Source organism: Sturnira hondurensis, unplaced genomic scaffold, assembly GCF_014824575.4.
Source record: "Sturnira hondurensis isolate 20B ecotype Veracruz unplaced genomic scaffold, ASM1482457v3 Scaffold0020237, whole genome shotgun sequence".
In the NCBI taxonomy this organism is placed as follows: Eukaryota; Metazoa; Chordata; class Mammalia; order Chiroptera; family Phyllostomidae; genus Sturnira; species Sturnira hondurensis.
In genome coordinates this window covers 2,819,885-2,830,512 of record NW_028092868.1, presented here as the reverse complement: position 1 = coordinate 2,830,512, position 10,628 = coordinate 2,819,885, and the positions used below count along the sequence as shown (strand labels likewise).

Below are 10,628 nucleotides of genomic sequence, written 5' to 3'. Positions count from 1 at the left end.
ATATAATTAAAAAAGATTTTATTTATTCATTTGTTTGTTTGTTTGTTTCCAGAGAGAGCAAAAGGGATGGATAAAGAGAAAAAGAGAAACATCAATGTGTGGTTGCCTCTTGTGCGTCCCCAGCTGGGGTCCTGGCCCACAACCCAGGCATGTGACCTGACTGGGAATTGAACCAGAGACCCTTTGGTTCAGAGGTCAGCACTCAATCCACTGAACCACACTAGCCAGGGCAATTTATTTATTTTTAGAGAGGGGGAAGGAAGGGAGAAAGAGAGGGAGAGAAACATCAGTGTGTGGTTGCCTCTCATGCACACCCTACTGGTGATCTGGCCTGCAAGCCAGGCATGTGCCCTGACTGGGAATTGAACCAGTAACCCTTTGATTTGCAGGCTGGCACTCAATCCACTGAGCCACATCAGCCAGGGCTTATTTTTTTTTCTTTTCTTTTCTTTTCTTTTTAGGTAGTCATCATTATGATCACCATAATTATCATTATCATCAACTAGAAAAGTCAGGAAAGTACTAAGAAGGGAGTAAAACTGGTAATTAAAAATCCTGCCACGTAGGGAGTGTGGGGAAACAGAAGAGGGTAAAAGGGGTCGAATATATGGTAACAGAAGCAGATTTGACTTGGGCTGCTGAACACACAGTGCAATATACAGATGATGTAATATAGAGCTGCATACTTGAAACTTATATAATCGTATTAACCAAGGTCACCTTAATAATTTAATTAAATTTTTAAAATTAAAAATTAAATTTCACTACTTAAAGAGAATACATATTTTAAAACATCCTAAAAATTTCTATTGCTGCACACGTGTGCCCAGGTGCATGTACACACATATTATACATATATATTGACTGCCTACTGTGTGCCCAGCACTATGCTAGGTGCAAGGAATCTAGCAGTGAACAAGACAGACATTTCTCAAGTGGGGACAAACGCTAAGAAGAAAATAAATCAGGAGCATGTGATGGTGGCTGGGTAGACTAAGATGAGTTCACCAGGAAGAAATGACTATGAAGTCGAGATCTGAATGACAAGAAGAGGACAGCTATTTAAAGATTCTCTCTCATGTTATGTTGTTTTAAACCCATTATTTTCACTTCATCATGGTCATTTTTCATGTCAATAAATAAAGACTGATGCATAATTTTAATGGTCCATAATATCTCAATGAATCTAATTTAGCACAATGTACTTAATCTCCCCCTACTGATGAATCTAATTTTGTTATCATTATAAACAATGTTATGATAAGTATCCTTGGGTCAGGTCTTTTCACATTTGCCTTCTTAGGGCAAATTTCTGACAACGTGGTAGCTGGGTCGAAGAGAAGGTTGCCGCTCATACGTTGATCCATGGCCAAGCTGCTGTCTAGACAGGCTGAACGAACACGCATGTCTACCAAGAGGGTGGGGAAGCCCACATTTCCCCAAGTTTTTATCGTGGTTTCAATTTTCCACTTTGATAATCTTTGTCAGCGTAAGAGAGTCAATATCCCATTACTGTTCTGATTTGAATTTCTTTGGTCAATAATGAAGTATACTTTTATGTGTTTATCCATTATGTACATTTTCATGTGAATTGCCTCTTCACAAGAAGTTTGAACTACCTATTGAAAATATATTGTGTTGCAAATGCATACTCTCAGCTTGTTGTTTGTCTCTCAGTCTTGTGTGTGGTTGTTCTTTTTCTCTCTCTAATGTTCAAGAGCTTCAGTGGAGTCAGATGAATTAATCTTTTCCTTTAAGGTCTTTCTGTCTCTGGAAAGACGTTCTCCATACAACACAAGCTGCAATAATAATAATACTAAGAAATAACTCCTATTTTCTCCAAGTATTTTACTTAATATTTTACTATATATGACTCTACAGTCATATGTTAATGACTATTTTCTAGTTGTGCAAACAATATACTTGTGTATTTTTTATTTGAAAAATTAAACTCCTCATAGTGCCCCAATGCCAAGGTGAATTGTGTCCTTGAACCATTGCCTGGCCTCTGCCCATAGGCTGCAGGCATTGAAGTGAGTTACACAGGGAAAAAACAATAATAATTAAACTTCACAGATAAGGTGAAAGTCCCTCAGACATTAATCCCAGTTTATTCCCAGAAGTCACTTGTTACAAGTGATAGGTATCTTTCTAAAGCTTCTATTAAGCATACACACAGAAAAATTATAGTCTAACTTGATTTGTTTTGCTTTTGCAGAAATGATGTTGTCCTGTATCCACTGTCACACAACTATGAATAATGCAGCGTGCTTTGGAGATCCTTCATGGCAGTACATGCAGTCTAACCCACTCTTTAACTCAGTACTGACTACAGCATTCAGTAATTTGGGTGTATCAGCATTTCTTTAACCCCTAACCTACCAGTGGATATTTAGGTTGATACCAATTTCTCTCTCTCTAAACAATAATACAATTTAAAAAATATTTGTCATGTCTCCTGTGCACATGTTGGGATTCCTGAGTAAAAATGTATGTGCATTTTAAAAATTTTAATAGCTATGTTGAAATTATCCCCTCTTCTAAGGCTTTTATAGCTCTTTATTTAATTTTTAAAATCAATTTGAAATCTAACTTGGGGTAAAGGGTGAGGAAGGATTGACCTTTTTCTTAATAGTTGTGGCAAAACCATTAACTAACAAATCCATCTTTTCCCAATAGATTTGAAGTGGCACCTTTATCGTATATTAAATTCCCATGATTGCTGAAGATTAGCTTTGGGTTATCTATTTTGTTTTATGGATATTTCTATTCCTGTACCAGTGCCATATATTTTAGCTACTTAGCTCTATAGCTCATTTTAATATCTGATAGGACAAGCCCTCCATCATTACACTTCCTTCTTAGGCTTTTCTTGATATTCCATGTTTTTTCTCCCTGGGGAAAGATAGAAATTATTGTTTAAAAGGAATAAAATGGTAAAAGGTTATTTGGAAATACCTTTTTTCAGCCCTGGCTGGTGTGGCTCAGTGGGTTTAGTGCTGGTCTACAAACCAAAGGATCACTGGTTCAGTTCCCAGTCAGGACACATGCCTGAGTTGCAGGCCAGGTCCCCAGTAGAGGGTGCACAGGAGGCAACCACACATTCATGTTGCTCTTTCTCCTTTCCTTTCTCTTTAAAAATAAATAAATAAGCCCTGGCTGGCGTAGCTCAGTGGATTGAGCGCGGGCCTGCAAGCCAGACAATCACGGTTCGATTCCCAGTCAGGGCACATGCCTGGGTTGCAAACTGGTTCCTTGCAGGCTAACTACCAGCAGGGGATGCACAAAAGGCAACCATACATTGATGTTTCTCTCCCTCTCTCCTGCCCCTCTAAAAATAAATAAATAAATAAAATCTTTTAAAAATAAATAAATAAATAAAATACTACCAAAAAAAGAAAGGGATACCTCTTTTCCTATTTATATTGTTTATCACCTGACCTTCCTTCTGACCCAGAGAAACTAATTTTATGATCTATGGGCTTTAAGCTAAATGCTAATCACAGGAGAGAATGACCAAGGGATATAAAGAAATGAGGAGGTGGAGTCTTAAGAGAGGGAAGGAACAACGTGGGCAATGTCTCCAAGTAGAAAGAGAATTTGAGAGCAGGTCATTGCTGAAGAAATAGTGGGGAAAATCCAGGGAGGGGGGAAGATCTTGAAAGCCCAAACTGGAGTGGGGGCATTTTAATTCAGAAATTAAGAGGTTAAACCTGAATCCCAAGAAAGTAGAGGGGGCCTGGAGTAAAAAATCAGCCAGCTGGTCTGCAGGTCCAACAGACAGACTGCCCCTGAAAACCCCATCCCTGGATTAAACTTACATCGAAGGAACTTGAATCCTGAGACTGTGCCATATGGTCTATCTATTTTATACCCAATCTCGTGTCACGTGAACTAAAATAATTTTTCTACCACTCATTTACATATCTAGCCTGTGTAGGTATAGATGACCTTCTTGTAGGGTGTCTGGCAAGTTGCTGAGAGGCAAGGTTATGGTCTTAATAAAGGTCTTTAAAGTGTTAACCCCTGAGGCCACTCTCTGTAAATATCGTTTATGATATATAAAGGGGTCAGGCCCCCATACCTAATCAAAACAGCCCCTGTCGTAAAAATCTGCCAGAGATGCCCATCTGAATGCCTGTGGCACAGTCCGGTAAAGGCCACAGGATGTACCCTTGGATACTGTCAGATGCTCTGGTTGCTGGGCATCCAGCTTGGCAGGCAAAGCAGTTACCATGACAATCCCCCCACCCTCAAACTCTGCAATTTTTTGTTTCTCCCTACCCATGAAGCACCAAGGTATTCCCGGGACAGGCAACCATAGCTCTCAGGACAGGACGTCCTCTGGTCCAGGAAGAGGGGTAAGGAAAAGGGGAGTGGAGATGTGTTTATGTTACATTTGAACAAATCTTCATCAGTAGAAATGTATACGTACATACTTACGGGTTAAAATATGTGCTTTTTTTGTTGTATATCAATGCATGTATCACGCAAATGGTCGGATGCCTGTTTGCCCTACACTGGGAGAATCACTCCCCGACCTCCCCCGCCGAAGTGCTGAGTCATGGCTCCGGCTCTCCATCTCCCTTCTGTCCTCAATCCACGGCTCACCCCTGCTGGGCTCTCTCTAGAGCTCTGGGTCCTCGTCATCACCTCCTTCCTGAGCCTGGACTAACGTTGCCGAGGTTTACTCCTGGGAGGTGACCAGGAGGCCCTGCGCTCTGTTTCTAAGAAGCTTCCCTGCTCCTCACTTTGCCTTCGCAGAAATCACTTCTGAGCCCTTCTCCTTACAGCCTCCTCCTCTCCCGCAAAGCGCGAGTCTGATCGAGTTTGACCCGGGTGGCTAGTTCTTCCCCGCAGGCGCGCCCTTCGCCCCTAATCGGATCACGGCGGAGTCTCCCGCCTGGGGGCGCGGCAAGAAAGTGAGCTCTGACTCCGCACCCAGTCTTTTCTCATTCTGGGTGTGCGAGTGCCAGAACTCCGGCTCCTGCAGGGGCGCGCGTGTGTGCCGCACAGGGACGGCGTGCTCCGTCTGCGGGGCTCCGGGCAGGACCTACAGCCCCCCACCCCCGAGGGCAGGATGTTCGGGGGTGTCAGTAGGCTCTCTCGTCTCTTTCCCTCCCACTTTAGGCTCTGCTAACGCAGGTAACACCGATCAAGCTGTCTCGTTAACTAGTCCCCAACAAGGCAGACCAGGATTGTTTTTCCAGCTGGAGACTGTAGAGCGGAGGGGCGGCGCAGCGGTGTGCTCAGTCTGGTTACTATGGCGACAGCCGCGGGGTGACCCCGGTGCTCCGCCCCCGCTCAGTCCAAACCGAGAGAGATGACGGCACCGCGCCGACTGCGCCAAATCCCAGCCAATGGGCGGCCGCCCCCGCCTCCCTCCCACCGGTCCCCCCTCCTCCTCCGGGGAACCAATTCACAAATCTGGACGGGGGTTCCGGCTGCAACCCGGGGCGGGGACCAGGGGCAGAGTGCAGGTCTGTCTCCTAGGAGGGCAAGCGGAAGCCGGCGTTCCGGGGTCTCGGGCCAGACCCTGTAACTCGCCCCCAGAGTAGATCACACCCCGCTTCCAAATTATGCGGGGCACCCAGACGAGGCCTAGTCCGCGGCTTGTCTTGAATTTACCGACCCCCCACGCCCCTGCGTGCCGGTCAGCACCACGGACAGCGAGCGCCGGCCTCGCCCGGTGGTGCGGGACTCGGGGTGTCTCGTGGAGGCCAGGGCTGGAGACTCAGCGCCCTGCCCGAGACAAGCTTCCGTGGGCTCCGGGAAGCAACTCAGTGCTCCGCTGAGCCACGTGTCTAAGGAGGCAGGGAGGCCAAACAGGGGCCTCGGGCTAAATAGGTTGTTTCTCTTCTTTCTACCCCAGAAAACGACTCCCGCCTGCCAGGCGGCCTGGACCCTGGCCTCCCTAGTACCACTGGGCCGGGCGAGTCTCTCGCAGGCGCGGCCCTCCCGAGGCAGCAGCCCGGCAGCCGAGCTGCTGGGTAGGGGGTGGACTGCACGGTGCAGTCGGCCCCGCCTGAACGCCCCGCACGCAGACTCGGGTCTGCCCGGACTCTCTTGCCGGGATGAGTGGCGGGGAGAGACGGAGGACGTAGAGAAAAGCGGCCATAATAACTAGCCAGTTCTGCCTCGATGGGCCACTCTGTAAAAGGGGGACGACTTCCTCGTCATTTAATCCAAAAGCGACTGGTTGTTAACGGAGCTGGGTCAGACGAGATGGAGGGGGGCGCGGGGTCGGTGGTGACCCGGACCGACAGAGCGATGGTTCCGGGGGGGCCTCGACCTCCCCCTCGGCCCCTGCGGCCTCTTGCCTCCCCTGTGACAGCTCCATCCCGCTCCCGCCCTCCTGGGGCCCAAAGAAAAGCCGGCGCAAAACCATCTGCAGGCGCTTCCAGCGCTTTATAATTATCTCCCGGACAGACGGACAGACAGACAGTGCGGCCCGCGAGTCGGCCCGCATCATTGGCACCTCGGGTGCGGCACCGGGCCCAACCCAGCCCCTGGTGCCCCCCCAGGAGGAGTCCGGTCCGGCCTCGGGATCAGCACCTCAGACAGCTCCCGGCCCAACCCTCCCGCCCCCCGCCCTCCGGAAATCACCGACTAAATCGAATAAATTAAAAGGGGAGGAAACCGAAAACACCTAAGGATAAGAAAGAGGGCGCCCCTCCCCCTAAATCAGGAGAGTGTCTGTCTCTCCTCCTCTGTTCGCTGAGGCGCCGCCGCCGCCGCCGGGGTGGACTCCTAGGTTGAGTTTGCTCCCAAAGGTCAGCCTCCCGAAGTCGGCCCCACCTCCCGGCATGCAACACGTTGGAAAGGTGGAGGGGCGGTGGGGGTGGGGCAAAGGGCCATCCCGCGGTTGCTGAGGCCGAGCAGCTGCAGTTCCCCACTGCACCTCAGTCGTTCCCAATTCAGAACTAACATTTCTTTCGGCCTGGGTAGGAGAGCATGGGGGATCAGTCGGGGGAGAGAATGCAAGCTGACATAGGCGGGGTGGGGGAGGCAGACGGGGGGAAAAGGTGGTGGCACAGGCTAGGAGGAAAGAAAAGGAGAACGAGCAGGAGAGATGGGGACACAGGTACAGAAAGAGAAGCGGGGCAAAGAAAGATGGGCAGGGGGTTAAACGGAGACGGAAATACACACCCAAGGAAAGGCAAGTGGAAAGGTAGATAGGTGGGAAGAGAAGATACAGGGAGGAAGTGAGGAAATGGACAAGACCGAGGAAGACGGACTTACAGACACACCCAGAAGGGAAGGAGTAGACCTGGGCACAGCTGGAGAGGTGGGGGCATAGACAGAAAGGTTGAGGTAGGGGGTCCCTTCCCGCGCTCACCCCCCACTCCCACCCCACGCCCCGTAAATCCAGACGCCTCGGCCTCTGGCTTCCAGGCCTCCAGCTTCCCCTGCGGGGCAGGGGCGGCTCCTCCTCCGGCCGGGGTGCGGAGCAGCAGTAACAGCGGCGGCAGCTCGATGGTCCCGGGAGCTCCGAGTGTGTGTCAGGGGCTGGGGCGGGGGCAGGCTTGGCTTTTGGGTGTCCCTAGCGGTCCAGGTTCATAGTCCAATGCTTGGCTCCGGTCGCGCAGCTGTCCCTGGCAGCCGAGGAGGCGGCGGGGGCCGCGGGCGCGCCCGCACTGGGTGGACCCCCCGCGCCAGCGGCGGCCTCACCCTCATTCTTGAGGTCTTGAAAGACCTGAGTGAAGAAGTGGGGGTCGGCGTTGAGTCGCAACATCTGCGGGCTGAGCCGCTGGATGAGGCGCAGGCAGCGTTGCCAGAAGCGCTCCTTGTCAGGCTCCACGAGGAAGGGCTTGAGAGGGTAGGAGATCTCGTTGCCCATGTAGGAGTAGGCGAGGTAGAGGCAGGTGAGGAAGGCGGCCTGCAGCTCGGCGGCCGACGCCAGCTCATCCCCGCGCAGCGACTCGCGGCACAGCAGGTACACGAACACCAGGTTGGCGGGTGTGATGAAGGCCTGGTCTTGCCAGCCCTGCAGCAGCAGCGAGCGGTCCACTCCTCGGAACCAGCCCACCAGCTCGCCCGGGCTCAGCTCCTTGAGGCGGTAGCAGCGTCGGCACACGAAGTCGCCCAGGCAGCGCAGCAGCTCGCCGGTGGACGCCTGCACGATGACCCGCCGGGGCGAGCCGCCAGGCACCGGCGGCGCCGCCTGCGGGGCTGGGGGCGGCGGCGGCGGCTTTCCCCCTCCCGAGCCCGGCGGCGGGGCGGCCGCGCTGCCCCCGGACGGCGGCTCGCAGGTGGCGGCGGCCGCGGGCACTGTGGGTACGGGCACGGCCAGTGGCTTGGTGGTGCCGCCGCCGTCGGGGGGATCCCGGCCCTTGCGGAGAAGGTTCTCGCGGTTGCGTTGCTGGACCAGGGGGTCGGGGCCAGTGGACGCTGGCTTGGGCGTCACCTTCTTGCTGCCTTTTTTCTTCTTGGCAGACGCTGCTACCAGGCGCTTCCAGGTGAGCGCGGAGATGAGCACGGATGGCCGTTTGAGCCGGCTCTCGCCTTTGCCGCCCTTGCCTACTGGCGGCGCCCCGTAGCCCCCCAGCGCCTCGTCCCCCGCGGGCGGCGCCTTCTTCTTCTCCTCGGGCAGCCCGCCGGGCCTCCGGCCCTTGGCCGAAGAGGCGGGGGAAAGAGACAGCACCGTGCCCATCCTGCAGAGAGGGGCCGGCGCCCGGGCCCCGGCGGGAACCGCGGGCGGCGCCGCTGCCGCCGCCGCTGCTGCTGCAGCCCCCGGGGACCCGGCAGTGGGGGGCCTAGCCCCGGCCCGGGCGCGGGAACGGGCGGGGGAAGCTGGCTGCTCGGCTGCTCCGCGGCTGCTGCTCCGAGTCTGAGCTGCGCCAGCTGCAGCGTCAGCCCCACCCCTTGGGCCTCTTCTCTAGCCGCGCCGCGCCCCGCCCCGTGGAGCCAATCCTCGCCCGAGCTGCCCTCCTAACCGGCAGCTCATCTGACCAATAGAAACTCGTATGCCAAGCTCAAGTCCCGCCCACCTCACCCTCAGTCGTCGGTCCTTTCCCTACACCAGAAAGGGAGAAGGAGGAGAAAGTGGCTGTGGTTCTAGGACCCGCGTAGGGTCTGAGCTGGGAAGGAGGGGTGGCTGCTTCCACTTCCCCATGCAGGTCCTAGGGCCTTGGGTCAGCTTATTTTGATGCACTGGATCGAGGTAGAAGAGAAGCCATGGGAGCAGCCTCTCTCCCCTTTTGGTTATGTGTTGGGGGGCCGCAAAGGCAGTGAGTGCCCTCGTCAGGGCTCCTTGGCTTCAGCTGGGTCGCACTGCACTGGCTCCTTCAATTGGGCCGTCTGACCTGTTCCCTCTTACCTCTTCTCCCCTCCTTTCCCGCCCCACGAGGCCGCCACGAGGGCTGCGGCAGGCGCATTTTCGCTCTGCCTGTGATGGGGTGGTGGCAGGGCCGGGGTCTTCCTGCAGATCACAATCTACCTCCTTGGGGACCCTTGCTCAGGGGACCGCAAGACGCTCATATATGTCCCCGAGGCTGCGTTTTCTGGCCTGGTTCTCTACAGTTGAGTTCTGTGGGGAGTTCTGGCCTGGGGTTCTGGTCCCTGGGTGGCACCTCTTGCGCTCTTCATCCCAACCAACACACCCTGATCCCACACTTGGGTGGGTGATGGTTGATCCCTTGGGAAATGCTGGAAATTGGATGGGTTGGTCTCCCCAGGCTCAGGCAGCACACAGGGCCTCCTGAGCGGAGGGAGGCCCAGAAGGCTTGGTATAACTCCAGCCTTGCCCCAGGTCCAGGTTGAGCTGGGTTTTCACTGTTAAATGCTTCTTGCCGTAATGTCCCAGCTGTCCCCACTCCCAGCTGCACACTATTAGCCTGAGTGCTACACATTTCTCTACGTTTGTCTGTCTGTCTGTTCTCTCCTCAATGCCCACACAGTCTTTGTCCTGTATTTGAGACTCCCCAGGGCTTATCTACAGGTTCTGAGCCCAGCTGGTTCTGGGATCTATCTGCCTTGTGGACCAGTGTCCACCCTTCTCCAGGTCCACTATCTGGCTCCCATCACAGGAGTCCTCAGCCTCTTAACTGGGCCTAGAAGGGGGATATGATGGCAAGAGAAGTCCCTGCCTGTGGATTCAGCAAAATCTTCAGAATTATCCCTGGAGTCCCTCCATGCTCCTCACAGACCACCAACACAGCTCCAAGAATCCACTGCTGTCTTGGTTGGCATGTGTGCACAGGAGCACATGGTTTCTTCTGAATAGGCTGTTCCAGAGTCCCCTTAGGTACAGCTCCTGCCACCAGCTTTGCTCAGCTGCCCCACAGTCCCTGCTTAATCACAGCCGCCTGGAGGCCTGTGGTCTGCTTCTCTTGATTCCTTTTTTTTTTTTTTTGCTGGTGTACACATGTAAACTTGAGCCCCTCCCTGACTTGGCACCCACGTGCATTGTCTCAGCAGGGTTTCTCATGCTCCCTTAGATCTGATCTTTATTCCCTCAGAGCCCAAGCTGACCTGCTCAGCCTCCCCACTCTCCCTGTTTTCAGCTCCTAGAATTGGTCCCACTCTTTGCTACAAGGCCTTCTGAGTCAGCCTTTGTCTGACACTCAAGAAACAGTCAGTTCCTGGGTAGTTAAGGACAGGCCCCACAGAGACTGCGTTGCACCGGC

At 53.3% G+C, this 10,628-nt stretch overlaps 1 protein-coding gene across 1 annotated transcript; it reads right to left on the bottom strand.

Moving 5' to 3' along the window:
- Nucleotides 1-6,391: 6,391 nt before the first annotated feature.
- On the bottom strand, nucleotides 6,392-8,820 carry CDK5R2 (cyclin dependent kinase 5 regulatory subunit 2). Its single transcript, XM_037029316.1, has one exon. It carries the CDS (start codon nucleotides 8,651-8,653, stop codon nucleotides 7,544-7,546), a length of 1,110 nt encoding a protein of 369 aa, XP_036885211.1. The 5' UTR covers nucleotides 8,654-8,820; the 3' UTR covers nucleotides 6,392-7,543.
- Nucleotides 8,821-10,628: the final 1,808 nt, after the last annotated feature.